This window comes from Scaptodrosophila lebanonensis, unplaced genomic scaffold (genome assembly GCF_003285725.1).
Source record: "Scaptodrosophila lebanonensis strain 11010-0011.00,11010-0021.00 unplaced genomic scaffold, SlebRS2 tig00001412-arrow-pilon, whole genome shotgun sequence".
Lineage (NCBI taxonomy): Eukaryota > Metazoa > Arthropoda > Insecta > Diptera > Drosophilidae > Scaptodrosophila > Scaptodrosophila lebanonensis.
This window is the reverse complement of record NW_022060739.1, coordinates 2,160,228-2,182,026: the sequence shown is the minus strand read 5'-3', so window position 1 is coordinate 2,182,026 and position 21,799 is coordinate 2,160,228. Positions and strand designations below refer to the sequence as shown.

The 21,799-nt window shown below is 44.3% G+C and overlaps 1 protein-coding gene across 13 annotated transcripts in view; it reads right to left on the bottom strand.

Annotated features, from left to right (window-relative positions):
* Positions 1-130: 130 nt before the first annotated feature.
* LOC115632033 (mucin-19) overlaps positions 131-21,799 on the bottom strand; it is a 49,488-nt gene continuing 27,819 nt past the window's right edge. For 3 of the 13 annotated variants that reach the window (XM_030528988.1, XM_030528990.1, XM_030528992.1), the window contains 9 exons: positions 21,281-21,423; positions 20,484-20,656; positions 18,614-19,075; positions 6,726-8,946; positions 6,306-6,555; positions 6,035-6,245; positions 5,721-5,961; positions 4,979-5,615; positions 131-4,651 (listed from right to left, as the gene is read on the bottom strand). In XM_030528988.1, the coding sequence (XP_030384848.1) occupies positions 1,777-4,651; positions 4,979-5,615; positions 5,721-5,961; positions 6,035-6,245; positions 6,306-6,555; positions 6,726-8,946; positions 18,614-19,075; positions 20,484-20,656; positions 21,281-21,423 (7,213 nt within the window). In that variant the 3' untranslated portion in view covers positions 131-1,776. Of the gene's footprint in view, positions 4,652-4,978; positions 5,616-5,720; positions 5,962-6,034; positions 6,246-6,305; positions 6,556-6,725; positions 8,947-11,352; positions 11,912-18,613; positions 19,076-20,483; positions 21,424-21,799 lie in introns of those variants that run through there. The other 10 variants (XM_030528996.1, XM_030528994.1, XM_030528997.1 and 7 more) reach the window with 7 other exon arrangements.

Here is a 21,799-nt window from a genome sequence, read left to right as displayed (position 1 = left end):
CCATCCATAGAATCCAGCGAATAAATTATAGAAAAAGGTTTTTATTGTAATTTTTGAAATTTATTTCTTTTATATATTTATCATCAATATCAATATTTGATGTTAATTGTTATTGTTGTTTTTGCTTTAGTTGTGTTTTGTTTGTTTTGCAGTTAATAATAATTATGCTGTAATTAAGACTTATACTTAAACTTTATGTATGCAATAAAGAAATTAGATTGCATTTAAATGTTTGTTTGTTTTTTCCATATAATTATTTTGTTGTGGAGCCATTTGTTTAATTAAAATTTTTTTTCAAATTTAGCTGCGAACAAAAATATATGCAGCAGCCACAATAACATGCAGATCTTGAATTAAATATAAATTTATTTAATTAAAAAATTCTATTTTTCAATAAACATACAGTATTTTTGTTGTTTCCTTAATTTGTTGTTTGTTTTTCGTTCTTGTGGTTGTTCAAAAGGACAAAACTTGATTTTTTAAATAGAAATTTAAAAAATACACGGTAAACACAATACTCGAATTTTCACTAATTACAAAAATAAAAATATGTATATAAAAGCGATTTATAGGACACAGAGTGGACAATATAAAATATTTGTTTAGGACAGTGACGCAAACAAAGTAAAAATTGCGTGAATACGCAACATTATATAGCTTAGAATAAAAGTGAGGATTGGACATGGGGAAAAGGGTTATATGGATTATAAATTATGTACAGGGTCATTTCCTTTTGTTGTTGTAAAGAGAGTAGTGTAGCTGAATTACATATAGCCTACATTTATCATATATATGTGTTTATGCACTATAATATATATATAGGTGTGTGTGTGTGTGTGTTGTGTATTAAACGATTCGCTTCGCTCACCAATGTGTGTTTGTTGTTGGTTGGGTTGGTTCTGCTTAAACATAGGCTTCATTTTGTCTTATCTTAAATAATTTGCAATAATTTAAACGATATATTTTGTTTCTTTGCCTTTTGGCCAAACATCTGCTCTCTATACCCTCCAACTCGCTAGCATTAAATTATAAGCGCATTTTTAAATATATAAATTTATGTTGCTCTCTACTGCAGCCCATCATCGTCATTATCAATATGATTTGTGCTGCTGTGAAAGATCATGCCACCTTTCCCTACCATTCTGGCTCTCAGAGGCGATGCGATGCCTGCGCAGCAATGCAGACAACGCGCTCAATTGTGAGCTAGACCCTCTACTTATACAGACCTAGGCGTTTATAGTCCCGTCCCAATTACCCGTTTAGCAGCAGTCGAGCAATGGAAACGTTCCTTGGCCTGCTCTGCCTAGCCAGCAAAGCTAATGCGTGTTGGAGGCGCAAACGCAACGCTTTGTGCAGCAGTGCGTTGCGCTTGCGCCTTCAGCAGACGTTAGCATTGCTCTCCTTCTTTCACAAACAGCTACGCTTCTCTACCAACTAAATATACATATATATGCATATATGCATGTATATACTTAAACTTTACACAACTTTAAGCTTAGTAATCTAATTCTCGCGTATATGCTAGAATTCAAATTTTCACGGCTTCCCTCAAACTGGTGTGTGCTACTTGCGTCGTCCTCTGGTTCTGCGTTGATTTTTCTTGCTGTCGCTTTTGTTGCTTTTGTTGTTATTGTTGCTTTTGTTGCCATTGTTGCGGTTGTTGCACTTGTTCTGTCTGCTGCTGGATTTGCTCATCAGTTTCGTTGCCCCTTGACTCTTGGCCGTAGGCTGAGGGGCCATTAGTTGTTAACGCGTTCGCGTTGAGCGTCGCATTACTCATTCATTCCGCTCCTCCGATTCACTGCCTGCCGACAAATTCAAGGTGGCTGCATCGGCAGACTGTCGTGTGTGGCGCGTGGAGCGTAATTCGCGTCGCTTCTCAGGCGGCTGCTCGACAGCCGCACTGTGTTCAGCGGCTCCGGAACGCGGACGTTTGAGGCGATTGGAAGAACGTCGATTCTCTTCGGCAGCAGCGGCTGCTGCTGCAGAGCTGGACGTTGATGAGCCACTGAGGTTGGCTGGAGTTGCTGAGCCCGAAGCGTTTCCATTGCCGCTGGCTCCGCCGCCTCCACCTCCGCTTGTCTCCAGATCCTCGACGCTTCCACCATGACTGCTGCCGGGCGCTGTTGGCTTCTTGAGTATTGGCTGTATGATCAGTTCATCTGCTTCCTCATACGGTGGCGGCAACTTGGCCGCATCGGCTGCATTGGTAATGGTCAGCGATATGCGCGATTCACTGCGCTCGGAGCGTTCGCTGCTGGTGCTGGCACCAGAGCTTATGGGTGGCGCAATCGTTATGGTCGTCTGAGAGGGTAAGTTGGCCGCAATACCGGCAGCAGCTGAAGCATTCAGTGGAGTCAGCGTGACCTTGTCCTGCTGTTCGTTGGAGAGAGCTGCAGCCGCTGCTGCAGCAGCAGCGGAAGAGGAACTATTGCCTGATCCTCCAACATTGGCACTGCCAGAGCTTCCGCCGCCAATGCTGCCACTGCGTAAGCTTTTCTCTATGCTGGACATACTGGCGCCCAGGTTAAGGGGTAAGCCAGCAGCAAGAGCTGCGGCTGTGAGCTCATCCTTGGTTGGATGCAGGGATTCGGTACGTGAACGCTTCGATTTGTGCTGCTGCTGCTGTTGTTGTTGTTGCTGCTGCTGTTGCTCTGCATCTAGAGCGGCTGCATAAGCGGCTGCGGCACTGGCGCTGGAGGTACTAGCTGACGAAGTCGGTATAAGCGATATGCCCGAACCCAGGCCCAATGTCTTGGTGTAGTAGTCCATTTGTTGCTTAAAAGCATCCTGTTCCCGTTGTCGTTTCGAGGCGGAGCTATTGCTGCTGGACGAGGAGTTGGCAGCACCACTAGAAGAACCGCCTGTCAAACCAGCCAAACTGGCCAATGAGCCGGGTCCGGTCAATGGTAACGATCCGCCGGCTGCGGCCATCGCTTGCGCAGCCATTTCGGCGAGGAGCGCCTGCGAGAAATCGCTGGACATTCCTGGTATTTGAGGCAGTTGTGCCAATTGGGCTGCCGCTGCAGCAGCTGCAGCTGCTGAGGAGGCCGCCTTCGAGCTCTTACTGGACGAGGATACGGAGGAGGAATTGCCCGTGTTGGAGACCACGCCAGCCGAGGATGTGGATGGCAGCTTTCCTTGCGAGAAGGCCTGCAGTGCGGCCAGATCTGTGGGCAGAGCGCTACGCGCGAAACTCTCAATCCATTTCTGCTGCTCTTTGGCGGCCAGTTTTTCGGCTTGGGCGGCCGCATTGGAGGCTTCGTTGGCAGCAGCTGCAGCAGCGGCGGCTCGTTTACTGCTCGCACTTGAGGAGCTTTGGCTGCTGCTACTGGGCGTGGGCAATGGTGGCATGCCCAGGGAGCTCATGAGACGTGTTGCCTGCGCTAGATCCATGCTAGACATGCGACTCAGCGATTCAAGCAGATGCGGATCAGCACCGGGCATTAACAGACTGGATAGCTGAGCCATGTCCGCGGCGGAGGGGGCCGCAGGCGTGTTCCTGGAACTTGACTGACGACTGCGACTGGAACTGGAGGACGGTGTGGTCACGGTGCTGGCTATACTCTGGGCACCACTCATGCTGGCCATGGCATTCATGAGATTAGCCGCCGAATTGGCGGACGCGGCAGCAGCGGCGCTGGCCGAGGATCGTGAATTACTTGACTTGCTCGACTGCGACTGATGCGACTTGGATTGCGTGGATGGTGTATTTGCTGCTGATGAGGTCGCAGCGCCATTTAACAGATTATATTGCTGCGCCAATTGATCGTAGGCGGAGCCCAGTCCGGTAGAGCCCAATGAATAGGGATTGAGACCGCCCAGGCCCATCGGTGGATACAACAGCGATGGATTGGGGAACAGGAATGGAAAACCAGCAGCAAGCTGGGATGCAGAGGCGGCTGCATTCTTATTGCCAGAGCCAGATGCGTTGCCTCCACTGCCGCTATTACCGCTATTAACGGCTGCAGCAGCAGCTGCTGCTGCTGCCAATTGGGCCGCTTCGCTCTGTTTACTCTTCTTGCTCGATGAGGAACCGCTGCCCGATTGCGATTGATTCTTGCCGGAACTGTTGCCTGCTCCTGTGCCCGTTAGGCCGCCCAACGTGGGGCCCGCAGCAGCCATTAGAGCAGCAAGCGACTGTGCGTCCATGCCAGCCAAATTGCCCAGACCACCCATGCCTGCCAAGCTGGCGAACAGATTCATGTTGTTCAGATTGCCCAAGCCGGGTATGTTGCCCATGCCGGGCATGCCGCCGAACGGCATGGACAGCAGCGGATTTTTCGGATCAAAAGCGGCGAGCGGATTTTTCGGATCGAAAGCACCCAGGCCAGGTAGATTGGCCAGGAGACTCGGATTGAGTCCAGCTAACGATCCGAACTGCAGCGCCGCTTGATCCAAGGCAGCCGATTGCCGTGAGGACTTCTTTGAGGAGCCCGAATTGGACGCTGGAGACTGCGCGGCTGTCTGCTGCTGCGAATGGCTGCTGGACGAGGCATTGCTCGATGTGGACGAGGGGCGGCCGCCATGGGATTTACTCGCTGCGGACCCATAACTTGTATCCATCGGTTTCGGCGATGGTGCTGACATAGGGTTCTGCATTTGTTCTAGCCATTTGGGATCCACTTCATAATTAGGATTCTCCGTCAGCCTGCGTTCAAAAAAAAAAACACAAATTATATAATAACAATTTATAGAGGCCCGAGTTTATACACAGAATAAATAGCCTTTAAACTAGTTTCAGGTGATTACTTAAAATGGAAACTTTAAACGGGTATTACAAATTTAAATATCAAATGTACAAGAGTTCTGGGTAAAAAATTTTACAAGTGTCGAAACAAGTTTAATACTTGTCATTGATATTTGAAATTAATTTTAAGTAGTTTAAATGTAGGTAGATTAGGTCTTTAGGGCTAGATAAGTTTATCGAACTCAGTAAGGTCTTAATTGGTTCTAAAAGCTTTCAATTAACACTCACCATTGCATGAGTCGCTTCAATTGCGGCGCCTTATTTCCTCCCAAACGTTTACCCGTCTGTTTGTTGATAACAGGAACGGGTTCCTCACCGGTCAGACCCTGCGGTCCAGCCATGGACTGTTGCTGCTGTTGTTGTTGCTGCTGTTGCTGTTGTTGTTGTTGAGCGTGTGATTGTGCAGCAGCCTTTTGCATTTGTGCCGCACTGGATTGTTGAGAATTGGAGCCACCTTGCTGGCGGTTGGAGCGTCGATTGCTTGCGCTGCTGGTGCTGGAATTAGCGCCACCACCTCCACCGCCGACATAGTCAATGCTGAGCTGATCACCCAGTGGGCTTGTCATGTCCGACAGCCACTTGTTGACCTTAACATCATGTGGTGAATTGTACTTGGAGCTCAGCTTCATAGCCTGCTCCATTTCGGCTAGCATATTTTCGTAGGCTTTGCGCTGAGCTGGGGGCAGGAACTGCATCATCTTTTGCTGTTGCTTAAGGAACGTCTGAGGATCGGTGGCCATAGTTTGTGCGAGCAGTGCATTGAGACTGTCCTTGGAAGACAGACCGCCCATGGTCATGTTTTGTAAGGCCGAGAGCCCGCTGCTCGAGGAACTGGCGCTGGGCGTGTTTGATGAATTTTTAGATTCTGCAGAGGAAGGTAAAAACGTAAAGAGTAAAAGGTCAGTAAATGCGAAATATGGCCATTAATTTATGCAAATGTAAATATCAAAGCGCAGAGACTCAAACTCACTTCCGGGCACTGTCGTAACAGTGATAGTGAACGGCTTTTGGTTCTGTTGTTGTTGGCTGGATAGCGACGATTGAAGATTCGCAGGCGTAACCGAAACGCTGGGCGGTATTTGGGGCTTCTTCGATGAAGGCAGCGATGGATCGGGAAAGGTCTTTTGCTCCTTGGCAGCGGAGAGACCCAAGACTATTTCATCTAGCTTCTTCCGCTTCTTCTCCTTGCCAATGACGGGCTCTTCAATTGTCTGCAAGCGATGCATAAAATAAAATCAAATAAGTTATACATCCGTTTCCATAGAATCCATTCAACAAACTTACGCAATTGTTCTTCTTCATGAGCTTATTGAGAGTATCATCGAGCTTGCTCTTGCCACCCATCGAAGGAAAGGCTGAACTTAACGCGGCATGCACGCTGGAGGCTGAAGATTTCTTTGAAGGCATTGAGAAATCTTGCACTTCACTCAAATCAATGGCGCCAGCACTGGACGCAGACTTTAGCATATCCGTCATGTTCATCTTGGGTAGACTGCTGCAAATAGAAGATAAAGCTTAAGTATATGGTACAAAAAATATTAGAAATGTTCACTACCTGGAAGACAAGTCCATGGGTGCACCCATTGAAGGTGGAGGTGTTTTAAGCGGTGGCACAGCTGGCTTGTTAAATTGCCCAGATGATTGACGTGACAGCGAGGGGTGCTGATGCGCAGGCGGTGGCTGTAAACCACTTAACGCAGCCGAAGCTGCTGAAGCAGCTGAAGAACCGCCACGCCTGGATCCAGCTCCCACAGAGGTGAGCGCCTCCATATTGGCAATTTCATTCTCCCAGTCCTTTGGTCCCACTGCAAGAAAATAAGTAGACAAATTTTAAATAACTTCAGATTAAGGCCGATTGCCACAAAGCGGTCCGAACAACCGAACTTGTAGAAATATTTAATCTTAGTTGCGTATTAATAGTTTGTGGAAACCGTTGTTGATAGCTAAGTTTAAAACATTTGTTCAGTTTACTTACTTGATTGCGAGCTGTTGAGGAGTGCATGGAGCTTGGCACGTTCCGTTTCCACATCAATAGCAATGTGGCGCTTTCGTTTCTTGCCCGCGTTTGATCCAGCAGTAGGTACATTGACGCCACCAGCCGAAGTGTTAGACGGAGCTGCTGCAGCACTCAGAGCTGCCGTAGCCGTCGTCAGCGACATGCCGGGAAGAAGGGATGACAGCGAAGTGGCATTGCCACCAGCTGCAGCAGCGGCAACAGCAGCAGCTACTGCTGCATTGATGCTATTGGCATCCAGACCGGGAATGCCGCTGCTCGGCAACGTTGCGGATGTTGCCACCGATGGTTTCGGTGGCAGGACGGCGGTTGCCATACTAGAGGCGATGCCGGTGCCTGGAACCGTAGGAGCGGATGGCACAGTGTTGGCTACCTGCTGCATTTGCGAGGCCTGCAAATGCTTGGTCACACCCTGATCGGTGGTTATAGTAATCACATCGGGTGTTTGTGAGCGGCGCTCGATGGTGTTCAAATGAGGAATGGACTCATGCAATGCAATGTTTAAGTCGGTGCCCTTGCAGCCTGCAAAGGCTGTATACTGCTTATCGACTGGCCACTTGTTGGTCTCAACACATGTCACAATGTGCGCAATACGACGTTCGAGGGCAAAGTCCTTGAACCAGCGAATCATGCACATCTCTAGCTTGGGCTTCTCAAGCTTTTGCTGTTTGACAGCGCCGGGTTGTATGACTTCAAGATCGGGGAAACGTGCCTTTAGTTCAGCAGCCTGCTTCTTGCATTCCTCCTCCACGGCTTTTTCCTTCTCCTTCATTACCTCATCGTCGTCGGGATCTGTAGGTGCAGCGACCAGATCTAGTATTTCCTGATCCGTTGGTTTTTCAGACTTTTTACTCGCTTCGGTTGGCTTTTCGGTGCTTTCCACTTCCGCAGTATTTGTTTTGGTGCTTTCTTTGACAGCTTCAGGATCGGCAGCGCTCTCTGCAGTTACTTCATCGGTCTCCTTCTTCTGTTCAGTGGGAGTTTCTTCTTCTTTTTCTTCTGTTTTGGGTTCTTCTGCTGGCTGGTCCTTGTCAGCAGTTTCACTCGCTGACTTTATTTTCTCAGGTTCCTCTTTGTTCTCCTCCTTATTGTCCTCCATGCTTGATTTATCGTCTTGGGCTTTTTCAGTCTCCTCCGGCTCAGCTTTGTTTGCTTCAGTCACCTTGTCTTTGTCGTTTTCTTCGACTGTTTCATCCAAATCCATTTTTTCCACGCTAGTCTTGGGATCATTTTCTACAACCTCGGCGGCTTCTTCTTTATTAGCATCACCTGCATCGGTCGATTCTTTATCAGCCTCAACAATTTCATCCTTCTCTGTGCTAGCTTCCGCTTCAGGTTTAGGATCATCTGCGGTATCAGGCTTGGCCACCTCTTCATCCGCTTTCTTTTCCGTTTCCTTTTCTTCATTTGGCTCTGCTACGACTTCGTCTTTGACTGGATCCTCCTTCTTGATAACACTCTCCTTGGTCAAGAGCTCATCATCCAGATCTATCACCTCATTTTTAACCGCCTCCTTTTCTGCTGCCAGCTTTTCAGCCTTCTCGGCATTGAAAGCTTCCAGCTTAATAGTACGCTGTATTTGCGCCTCCAGTTCGCGAATGAAGCGCTTCTCGGACTCGGCAAAACTGAAGTTGGGATCGTTGAAAATGAATGTTTCGGACCGATAGAGACCATGCTTAAGCACTGCTGCAATGAGTTCTTTATCGTGGCGTCCAGGTTCCCACCAATCAGGCGTGTCTGCATTCATGGTGCACAATTTTAGACGCTCTTCTAGCTGAGGATTACGAGCCACTTCGCGCAATTTGGAGAGCAGCTCTAGACGATCTAATATAAGCTTGGCATGTTCCTCACCAATGTCCTCAATAATGCCCTCTAGACCACGCTCATTTTCAGCCAATTTGATACCAGACTGTCGCTTGCACATGGCTATGAAAACCTTGTAATAATCACTAAGTGTTTCATCGCTTTTGCGCTCTAGATGCGCCATTTGCTTGAATTTGGTCCAATCAGGTGAAAGAGTAGTCCCCATGGCTGTTGGCAGTTGCAGATCAACGCCATAACCTGTTAGAACGCGCAGAAATTCGTACTCTTCGCGACGATTCCATTTCTTAGGTATCAATTGCAAACGCTGTGCCTCTCGCTCCTTGGCCGCCAGCTCCATTTTACCTTGGCGTTCCATTTTCTGTAATGCAATGAATAGGAAATGTTTAGCGAGTGCTACAATAATTCATTACATAATCATTTAGATTGTCCAGATTAGTTTAAAAATATGTTGAAGTGGAGAAATTGAGTTATAAATTGAGATTGGGAATAAATTCATTGATATTTTAGCATTCTAAATGACTATCCAAAAGGTGAACTTCTTCTAAACGTTCTTTATCACACGAATTTCTAAGAAAATTCTTATCAACTCATAGTAAAGATTAAGTTAAACTTATTCGATTACTATCTTTACATGAGTTTGGGACTTCCCTAATAGTGACAATCTATTTACAGTGAACTCTCGGAATAAATAAATTCGCATTACTATATGCGCGAATTAAAAATGGTGCAATGGACGACAAATCCAGGGCAAATCTTTCCTCATCTACAAATATCAGCTGCTTTAAAAAAATTTACCAGACTGTCGATAATGCCAGTCTTAAATGTACATATTGTTTATGTATGTATGTATTGTGGAACAGTTTAAGGTGTTAAAATTAACCCATTTCCAAACCTTCTTCTCGGTAATTTTTATCCAAACAACGCCCCGTGCGAATTTCATTACGAGTATTTACACAATTTGAAAAAAATTAAAAATACAGAACATAGGCAAGCAAACGAACGTGCGACGACGTCCAGTGACCCCGACCCCTCAACCCAATAATCACTACCGAGACCACTGTTAGTGAGGGTGGTGCCTTAGTAGTGGGGTGAAGCAGGGCTAGTTGGTATGGTGGTGGTGATAGTTATGGTGGTGGTGGGGTGGCATATACGTGCAACACAACGACAACGCATTCATCTATTTGCTGCCGACTGTCGACTGTCCGTGGCGGACGGCCAATGTGCTCAATGCTGAGCTTTTGAATTACAATTTTTGCGAAAAAGACAAAATATGCGAATAAGAGCGCGCACACAAAGCAAAACGAGGCAAGCAGCAAATGAGACACAATGGGTAAATGCTGCCGACGACAATAACAACAACGATACGAACGACGACGCGACTAAATACGAACGTGCGCCGCTACACACAAACTGGAAATACAATAAAAATCATAATAATGAAAGTAAAAAAAATCCATTTTACACCCCTAATAACGTCGCGGCATAGGCAACAACGACAGGCAAAAGGCAACGGTAACTGACGGACGGGTGGCGCAATGAGCACGAGGCGCAACAAAGCACAGAGACACACACCTACATACATGCATACATACATATATACAACACCCATACAGAAGACACTCACATAAATGAATCCTGCGAGACCAATTGCACGGCCTGTACACGACACGAGGCAAGGAGCTAGCACACACACACCCATACATAAATTTAGGGTACGTGTGCGAACGCTCTGCTTGCTGCTTGGTTATGATAATGATGATGATGGGGACAAGCAAAGCAAGCTAGCATACAAAAATGCATGAGACCCCCAAATGTTGTTTCAGTGTTGCCAGGTAGTTGCAAAAATCAACAAATTTTAAGCAGAAGTCCACACACAAGTGTAAATCAAAATATTGCATGGCTTCGGCAATTATCGGTTGAAAAGACAAACCAACAAATATTCAAAAGAAGGCAACCAGGTATGTTGGCAAGGACACAAATTGACCCTAGCTGGCAACTCTGTTGAGCTGTCTTGAAACTGTTTATACAGCTAACGGCTTTTACACAAATTCCAAACAAGCGAAGCGTCGACGATATCCAAAAAGGGGGACAAAACAAAAACAAATCTCAAAGCGCAGAAGATAAAGCGCGACGTCGACGTCGTAGTTGCCTTCGCCATCTCGCTTCTGCACACGTCGCAGTCAACGTCACCAACGTTTGCATCTACACGATATACAAGTGCGAGCGATTGATTATGATTATTAGTAGGAAGCAAGTACAAAACGGCAAAAGAAATGGGGGAGAAGTCAAAGGCAAGCGCAAAGGAAATAGAATTTAAATGAGTGCACACGCACACACATGCAAGCCATTACAAAAAAAGTTGGAGCGCAAGTCTCGGACGGTTGTTGTTGTATGAGTGGACTGAGTTACACACATGCCGTGTAAGTTGTTTTAAGTGGTAATGGGCTATACGAGTGTTACATACATATGTACGTAAGTACATACACACAAATGTATATTTATATAAAGAAATCTATAGGAATAAATTTATTGTTTTGTATTGTATTTCTTCACTCGCTTCTCTGCTGGCTTGCTTGGCTTTACTTGTTTAAGTCTGCTTCTTCTTTTGCGTTTTGTACGCATTCTTTGCATTGGCTTCATTGTCGCCATAGTCGACGCTTTGCCTTCAAATTAATTAAGTTTTGCAAGTTTGATATCATAAATTTTCCATGTTGTAATCATGTATCACGGTTTGTTTATTTGATATGCTGTGATGATATTTTACCTCCAAATAAATGCCATTGTTTAAGTTTGGTGTTGGTGTAGCTGCTGCTGTTGATTTATTTAAGTGCTCGCAGAATGCAGAGAAACTGCTAAAATCCATGGGTTTAATAACCTCCATTTTGTATTACAAAACACGCACGCACACATATGTATGTAAATATAACCATATAATACTAAGCACCCAAACAGTTGTCGTTGTGCAGAACTACAATTACAATATCACAATTATTGCCATGGATTTCGTCATTATTGATTTTAATTAAACACACTAATTATCATTCATTTCGTTTTGAGTTGCGTTTTGAGTAGGCGACACATTTTGCTTGCCATTTGCACGTTTCGTCAGCGACGATGTCTGCACTCGTCGACAAACATACTTGTACAAATGTACATACTTATTTATGCATACATATGTATGTATGTATGCGCAGATGTAGCCGTTCGTCTACTCTACAATTACATTTTTCCCATTCGTTTATATTTGATTATTATTATTTCTTGCAAGCACACACACACACACGCGGAGATACGGCAACAAATACGACGTTTTGGATATGGATATACGGATGCGCCGCTCAAGCACTTGGACTTTTTACAACTTTACACCGCGGCGCTCAAACAAATAATGAGCGAGCGCATTGCGAACTAAATACAAGAAACACTCCTCACACACACATACAGACATACAGAGGCACACGGAAACAGAAACAACGGCGGCGGCGGTGGCGACGACGACACTAGCAGCTAAAATCGAAGAGCCAGAGCCAACCAGATACGGCTATATGATGGCTATGGCTATAGCTATTGAGCGAGGGAGCAACAGAAAAACCAAACAATCGTGAGATTAAGCCAAACGCCGCCGTTTTGGGTGAATGTGGAATATATATGAATGAGATGGGCAGCAGCAGCAGGCAGGGCAGGCTGTGTGCTAGTCTTCCTCTTGTTGTTGTTGTCTGAGGTGAATGAGCGGCAAGCGTCACTTGCAGTACGATTTCATACTAGCGGCAAGTGAGTGTTGAGAGCGAGAGCAAACAGTTCGTCTCAGAAAAAGAGAGAGAGAAAGAGCGAAACGATGGCAGAGTGTGTGAGAGTTTACCAATACACGGCGGTAGCGGCTGCTGCTTTAATGGTGTGCGTGCATTTGGGTATAGATGTGTGTGTGCACTGGATGGACGAGTTGAAGAATGAGGCACACATTGTGTCAACTCTATGTAATGTAAGCAAAGAAGGCAAAAGGCGCAGGGCACAGGAGCACCAAGCACAGGGCACACAACAGGCAGAGCCCACAGGCTGCCCTACACACTCACTTGAGCTGTGCGTATTTGAACCGGTTCAAATGGTTTATATGCAAACAGCAGGACTTTGGGGCCACTATTTAAAAATCAAATTCAATAAATTCAAACAAAATAAAAGTTATTACAGTTACAATGTCCGTACTTGCAAACCTTTGATAGAAATATAATTTTTAAATTAATATACATACATCGTTTCTATTACTGTGATATTATCAGTGTCCATTAAAAAGGACCATTTAAACGCGATGGATTTAAAACTTTAGAAGTAGTAACTAAAGCAAACTGAAGGACATACCGATATCGGGAATAGAATTTGTCTTGTGATGCCGAAAATATCGGATTATGATTAGAATTCGGTTATTTATAAATGCAATCGATGTCGTTTAAAAAATTTGTATGCATTGGTATGGCTTCTCTTTCTTATACAGCTACAGATACTAGTTCACCCAATTGAAGTACCCTGCACAACTCTAGTGAGCACACATACCCGTCCGCATAACACACGGCAGGAGATTCGAGCAAATGGCAAAAAAGCCAAGCAATGAAACAAATGTACCACAAAAACTGTTGACGGCAAGGCTGAGGGCTGAGATGAGAGGCAGCGGCAATGGCGGTGGCGCGGCAGCAGTTGGGCTGACTGATGGTAGATGGTAATGACGAGGGGGAGCGGCCTGATGCGATGACTACGACGCTGGCTGGCCGTGGCAGGCAAATAAAACAAAAAGCAATCGAGAACGGGCAAAGGACACACTGTGTAAAAGGGATAAAATAAAATAATAGCAGCAGCGCATGACACAAAGTCGGCTCTGGGCTTTGGCCTGACTGGCTGGCTGGTTTGTTGGTTGCCACAAGCTTGCTCGCCTCGCCATGAAATGGATTAAAATTCAGGTACAAAATGTGAGACACACACACACATACATACACTCACATATGGTAGCAAGAACGATTTTTGCATCCATGTTAAACAAAGATGATACGCCACTCATACAATTGAGCATTTTGAGCGTATGGATGTATGTACTGATGTACGGGTATGTATGTATTGTTGGATAAGCAAATTTTTCGTTAACACCTTCAAAGGAGCTGCAGTCAAAAGGATAAATACAACGAATCGCACACATTGTTGTTGCAATTGTTGTTATTGTTATTGCTGCTGGTATGCATGCAATTGTGTAATTAATATGACCTTAGGGTAGAGCTAGAGAATGAACCAACCCATCACTTGTCGCCGCCGTGGCGAAAGATAGAAAATGCGCTAAAGTGCGATAAGCACGTACATACGTGGCGAGAGCGTAGCGCAGCGTCGAGTACGAAAACGAGTACGAGATTATTAATCAATCCAAAGATACAGATACACAGCCACCAATCCACCACCAACAACAACAAAGCCAACTAACCGCCGCGACACATCTTTAGAAGCGGCAGCGGCAAATGCATATATGAGACGGCGACTAACCCACACACTGATATAGAAAACAGAGAGCGCAACTAGAGAGGAGTTCGTGAAGCGATCCCGTGACGTGAAGGTTATTCCTGTTCAATTTCCTTTTTTATTTAAAATAAATTAAAACTTAATCCAGATACGGAACAATCACTTTTAAGAATCGATTGATCTGAAAAACTATTCTTTCAATTTGACAACCAAACAAAAACTAACCCTGACATACAATTAATTTTATATGAAGTTGATATGAACAGCTGATCAGCAAAATGAAAACCTCAAATACAATCACGATTACCTTGCAAGGTGGAAAATAAAAACATTCCATCTCCCTTGTTTGCGGCCCCAGTCTTTAAAATATAAAACTTTATTTGGGTATGTTTAGGAAATATTTATAAGACAACATCCAGAAGGGGACAATACAATATTCCATCGGCCAGCTCTTGCATTTGCCTCAGTGTGTGTGTATTTAGGAAATATTTTAAAGATATTTTATCAAGTGTCCACCTCTAGCAGTAACTTGCCCATGTAGTGCGAGTGTACATACATATGCATGCATGTATGTATGTCTGTTTGACGATTTTTATGGAGCTGCGCGCTGTCCGAAGCTAGACTCGTTGAAAATTTGACTAAAGCGTAACGCAAACTAAATCAAAAAGGCAGGTAGAGAAGCGACATGAGGCAACATCAGTTTGACGTTCGTTGCTCATTCAGATGAATCCAAAGGGTACATAAATGCACATTGAGTTCGAGATACATCTGTACGTATTTATGTATGCCTGTGTGTATGTAATGTACGATGCTGACCAACAACGACAGATGCTGATGCTGCAATAGAAGTGCATTAGGCGACGGGGTTTGATGTTTTATGGCTGTCAGGTGTGAATAAAGAAAATTCTAGTCCAGCTGCACCTTTTAGAAACACGTGAGGCTCAAACACACACTATTCGTACTGCTTGCCTCACAGTGATTGAATAATTGCATATGGCCATATGGCTGTGGTACATTTGAAACCACTGTGCGATTGAGCAAGAGTAACTGAGCGGAGAGAAAGACGACAGTAAGAAATGCTAATAAAATAATAAATCGAATGCGATTCAAAACAACAGAAAAAGCAGCAACAACAACACCATCAAGAAGAAGCAATAAGAGCAGTAGTAGTCGACGAACAAACGAATGAAGCCAAACCAAAGATGGCATAAAAAAGAACGGTGAGAACACAAACACACACACACACACACACGTAAACATAAACTTAAAGAATGTGTACACGAGTATGTGTGAGCTTGTGTTCCAAATACACGTTGCAAATGCAAAAAGGAATCAACAAAAAAGGCTTTTAAGCTGCTGCTGCTGCTGATGTTGCTGTTGCACACAAGTAGAAAAACGTATAAAAAGCAAATACAACAACACCAGCAAACGAGCCAAGTGGCAGCCACAGGAGCACAGCAAGAGCTCAGTGTGCAAATATCTGCTACCCGTTCGCCTCTCTTCATCATCAACTGCTGCCTGTCTCTGCCTGACTGCTGCCTAAATGAGCACAATTAGGGTTTATCGTCGGCAGCAACGAAGCAGCGCGGCGCACAGAGAAGTGACAGCGAAAGAGAGGGGGTGTGGCGTTGTGGTTATGCATGCAGCACAAAATGTGGAAAAAACGAGCTAAGAAATTATCTTCGTTTTCCTTGGATACCCTTATATCATTCACAACAAAAACTGTATTCCTCCATGATCATGGAAAACGATTATCGTATACCTTTATGTATCTTACTGTGTCCGTACTATCAGATTTTTCTCTACAAAAAAAAACATTATTTCTTATTTTATACTTTTGATATATTGATCGATATATGTACATATGTACGTATTTTATTATTCGTATGAACAATAAGAAGCTTCTAAGACTGTGGGATATGGATTCGCCTTGCCATGCTGGGCGTTACAAACTTATGTATTAAAAACAACATACTCTTAGACTTTTCCACGAAGGGTATAAAGACACGTCAAGAACAGGTCACATCGAGTCACATATTCGCTCAATAATTCAAGTGAATAGGCGCGTTTTACAACAACACGTTCCTTACTGTGCAGCAAGCAGCGCCAGGAGCAACAACAGTTCGCTCGGGAGAGCGCCGTCGAGAGCACAAATGGCTTGAGTTTTTGGGTGGCAAAAGCAGATACGACATGAACGAAAATTAAAATTTTTTCTTTTGAATAAATTCACAAAATGTAAAATTATGCAAACAAAAAGCAAAGCTACATACACGCACACACACGTGGGGAAACCTAGCACATATGCATGGAAAAGCAGCCACTACAGCATACTAGGACGAAATCAAATTTCTTGCACTAAGTACATAAAATACAGTGGACGAAAATTTAACCCACCCTTTAGGTTACCATAGGACGTCTGTTCAAAAAATATCAGGGAGTTAATTTTTACTAAATAAATATATCTATCTGTTTTTTTTTTTCTAAATTAAAAATGTCCCTAAATTGTTGTGAAATTAACTCCAGAAATGTTTTACAATAATTCTTTTGACTTGGTAAAAAATCGAGAACATAAGTATTAGCCAGTACAAAATTCTGTTTTTACACGGTAGACTGGTTCCAGAAAAAGTCGTGTAAAAAATTAAAAATTATTGCAGAAACACACTCAATATCTCGTTTTGATACAATTCGCATTTTTGTTTCCTTGTTTTCCCCACACTGTTCCAATGTGCAGTCAGCAGTCTGTCAGTCGTAGGGAAACTCACAAGTACAGCCAACCAAGCAACCACCAATTCCGCCACCGCCAACGCCGCACAATCATCGTCACCAAAGAACTTCACCACTTCGTCAATACAACAACAACTACAACAACAACCAGGCTTAATGCCTGCCGCCGTCTGTGCAGGAAGGTTTTGCTTTGCTCTTCTTATTGATGTTGTTGTAGTTGTTGTTGGTTTGATTGATGGCGAGGCGATGGCGTTGGCTTTGCCTTTTGATAATGGCGGCGTTTTCATCGCTGTTGCCGACGACGATGGGTATTGCCTCTGCGACTCGGCTCGAATACAGTAAAATGCGAGGCAGGTTGTAGGGTACAAGTGACTTCATCTCATAATTTGACCCAAGCCCCAGTGTTGGCCAACACATTGTGGCTTTACTTTTCAACATCAGCTCAGTAGTTGTAGTTGTTGTTGCTGCTGCTGCTGCGATGCTGTTTGCTGAGTGCGCAAAGCGGTTTGACATTTTCTCGTTTGGTCGTCGTCGGCGTCTTCGTTTCGCTGCTCATTCTCAGCTCACTCAGCCGCATCGCACTCGCCGCCTCGTGTACCATTTCGGGTTCAAATTCAAGTGTATGTATGTATTTCTTTTATTTTGCATAAATTAAGCATAAGTGTATTTGCCGTTGCTTCTGTTTTTGTTGTTGCTACTCTCGCTCTTTCTCGTCTCGTCGTTTTGTTTGCCCATTCGGAAGAACACACAGATAGAGTCGCACAAAATTACAAACCTAGAGACAACAGCTTACAGCTAACAGGAGCAAATTCAATTGGTGGGTGTGCGAATGTGTGCGTGTATTTGTAACATTTCTGCATTATTTTTGCAAGATGTCCTCTTTCGGCTTTTCACACACTTACCGCTTCAAGTGTGTGTATAGTCATATATGATAGGGGAGGGTTATCGATAGCGTGTGTACAATAGAAACACATATCAAAACTACTTATCTTTTTGTGTTCCCATAAACTCCAAATTCTTTCTAATTTTGTGAACCCCTAGTACCTCCCAACATTATGTTAATTTGATAAAATTCGTTTTACAAACGAAAAATCAATCGCCGCAGAAATGGAAAAGATATATGTAAATCATACGCATGAATTATAGTATTGGTAGCTTAGCACTGGGTTTCAAAAAATAGATCTCACATGATTAAGCTTAATACCATAAATAATACAAGATACACATATTATTATGTCGAGTTCGGAAATACGCGTTAATTAACATACGAATGCAACGGCAGTCTTTCAAAAGACAGATATAGGATACCATATAAACAGTTAGTATTGTAAAATTTAAGGTTAGTAACAAAATCAATACCTCTAAAATGTACAGATTAAAGATGTTGTAATCAGCTCGATTAAAATCATGCGTCAGTTAGTAAAAATTAACAAGGTATGTAAGTAAATGTTAGTGGGTGGTGATGGTGGCAAGTGATGATATTTGTCAGTGTAATGAGACGTTAGAAGATTTTGGTCTTCAGGGTCTAAAAAAAATGGATAAGAATGGTACACGGAACATAGTAAGTTCCGCATGATGTCTTGATTCAGAATAGAATGATAGGAGGATATCTGGAAATGTTTGTTCTTAGTTTGTTCAATGTTCAAATGTGGTGGGTGAGTTGGTGAGTAAGAGGTGGGCAGGCACGCGGGTGGTTTTTTTCGGATGGTTTAGGTTGGTTTCTAGTTGTCAGTGTATTGAGTAGGTGAGATATTCATATATGTAAAAATATATATAGGTAATCATCATATAAAAATTGGCGATGCACATACATTGTTCATACTAACCAAATACATGGCCAGTTTGTTGATATCCAAATTGGCCAATTGGCTGACATCGGTGGTGTTGAGGATGCTCAGCATAAGGCTGATGTCGGCGGCGGTGGGCATGGGTGGCACCGATCCACCGCTCGCTGCCGCAGCAACGGCGGACTGTTGCTGCTGCTGATGTGGCACGATGCTGTGCGGCTGCTGCTGTGATGCACTACCGCCGGCAGCAGCGGCCGCCGCTGCAGCTGCCGCCGAGGTGGATGGGCCCTGGGAATGCATCAGTGCCTGGAGGTTGCGATTGCTCGAGTCGAGTTGTTGCTGTAGCTGACTGGAGGTTGTGGGACCAACGGTTGCGGCGCCGCCTGGGCCGGATGCAGTTGCATTCTGCATCTGCATTTGCATGGACTGAAGCGTTGGGGTCGTTGGCACCGATAGCGGTGGTGTCGACGATACCAATGCCTGTAGCTGTTTGCAAGAGGGGGGTTGGGGGTAGAAGTTGGTTAAACAACATGGTTAATCAACACGAAGCGAAAATTGCTTCTTTTTCTTCTTCTAAATCTTTTTATTCATAGATGTGTGGGACGGGAGAAAGTACACATATTCTTTTGATGAACACAATGATGAATTGCTGGTTGATAGGGGCAGCGGCAGAGGCGGGAGCTAGGGGAGGCTTAAGGTCATTTGTTCTTCAATTGACCACCTGTAGGTAGTTTTGTTATTCAGCTGTTGGTTGTTGGTTGTTGGATGGGTTCGTCAACGTCATCGGTACTTGTCGGTTCGGGAATTTGTGTTCGGGTCTACTTTACGCTACTTTCGCACAAATCATCTAAGCCAAGTAGTCTACGGCCAACAGCTAAGCAACAAAACTACGTACATGGATTTTGGCGCAGGCCTTTCAACGTCTAGTCTACAGCACGGGCCACAGCTACAAATTTCGAATAGGTTTTTACATTAAGTTAAATACAAAACGAAAAACAATTAAACAAAAACTGCTTATGTGGTAGGTACGTAGTTGGATGGGATGGTATAGGAGTTGTATATTATAATGGGAAATTGTCAATAAGAGAGGGAAGCAAATTTCACAAACAAAGATTCTAAAAGGAAGGACTGGTATGCAAACAATTTGCACATATTTTACAAGTAGGCTGTGAATAGCAAGTTCTAAAGCAATATATTGTAGCAGAAAACAATATTTTAGTGAAGAACTTTTTATTTAATTGAAGTAACATTATATTCATGACATACTTGTGAAGCTGCATAAATTTGCCAGAAAACTATTTGCTTTTATGGCAAACGCTAAATGATATTGATCATTTTCATAATGTTTATTCGGTATTTAAAACATTTTACGTACCAATACCGGGACTAAGATTTGCGCCTGAAGTTTAGGGTCTGACTCTGACTAGCACAGCTAAAACTTTCCACATTTTTGTGGGATTTGGAAAAAAAATAATGAATTGACTAATAAATTTAGAACTGCTTAGAGAGGGGACGTGCTTAACTCGAATTCCATCTTCTTGGTTCTATTTTGGACGATGATATGCAGTTCCTGACAGCTTGAGTTTGTGAAATTTGCTTCCTTATACTCAGGACTCTTAGAATTGGAATGGGTTTGGGAAGGGGTAAATAATATGGTGCAGTTGAAAAAGTTTATACTAAACATTTACAGCCAAATAGCCAGATAGAAAGTAACTAGAAAATTTTGAAAATAAGCTAAATCCGCCAGTGCGTTTGAGGAGTTCTTTTGGGGTCACATTTACACATGGATTAATGTGCGATTGATATATAAGTATGTGTGAGAATCTTTCAAACACTGTTTGGTCAATTGGGTCGAGGGTGTGAATGGCAGTTGACAAATTATTCGAGTACTTACCTTGGCTTTCTGCTGCTGTTTGAGCTCTTCCTTCTTATAATTGCGCTGATAGGCGGTTATAACGCGACGCAATCGTGTGTTTAGATCTTGCATTGATGGCCACATTGTGGCATCCTCGACGGCCGCCAGTGTCGGCGGATAACTGCCGGCAACGCTTTCCTCCTCGTCCAAGCCTAAATTTGAGTTGGAGTTAGCATTTTCGCTGCAGTTTTGACCTGCCTCGCTGCCACCAGTGGCTGCTGCAGTTGTTGTTGTTGTTGTGGTGGTGGTGGATGATGGGGTTGAAGTAGAATTGGTGGTAATGGTGGTAATAGTAGTAGTAGTGGTATTGGTGGTGGTGATGTTTGTGGTGGTAGCGTTAGTGCATGATTCAGAGCCCGCTTGCGCGTCTGGGATCTGGGCAATGGCAGGACCGTCGACGTCGGCGGCGCTTGCGGCAGCCTCAGCAGGGACTTCTGTGGCATTTTCGCCCGTCTTGTTGGCGGTCGCGTTGCCTGTTTCCGTTTCCGAATCCAATGCCAATGTCGGCTTAGCCGCTGCAGCGGATGCATCCGCATCCATTGAGCTGGAGTCTGCCATATCGACATCGGTGGCAGGCTCCGCAGTGCCATTGGCATCCACTGCAGCAGGCTCGGCGCTTTTTGATTTTGCATTTTCTTTAGTATCTGCCGATTCTGTGACCGCGTCCGCACTGGCTGCCACTTTAGCGCCCGCATCGAGAGCGCTGCCATTGCCCGCAACCGCAGCATTATCCTCGACCGCTTTGGCGTTCGGTTCGCTGTTACTTTCGCTCTTACCCGACGAACTGGGACGCTCCGGATCAAGCGAGTCCTTGTTGTCGCCGGCCGTTAGCTTGGTGGAATCCGAGTCTTTGGTGGCGGTGCCATCATCATCGACTTCATCGCCGTCATCGTGCTTGGAATTTGCATCGTCTTCGTTTCTGTGAAAACAAAATGGCCAAAGGTTACTAATTGCCTGTAAACGGGGAAGGGGGAGATCGGAGCAAGGGCAAGGCTAAGCCGTTTATATAATCATGCCAAACAGAAATTGCAGTTACATTGAGAAAATACACACAAAGACACTCCTTTTCTTCAAATATCGAAATGAAATGATTTAGCGCATTATCCCATCAGTGAATGATTGGGTGGGCGTTTGTGTGTGCAAATGAATCCTTCGCGTTTCCAACCAGCTGACATTAGTACTGGTGGCTTATGGAATGGCTGATTATGGGGGTGTTGAAGCTTGCATGGAATCAAATTGAAATATTTTTGGGCCTTATTTTCCCAATTCCATTCTAACCGATTTCATCACGTCAT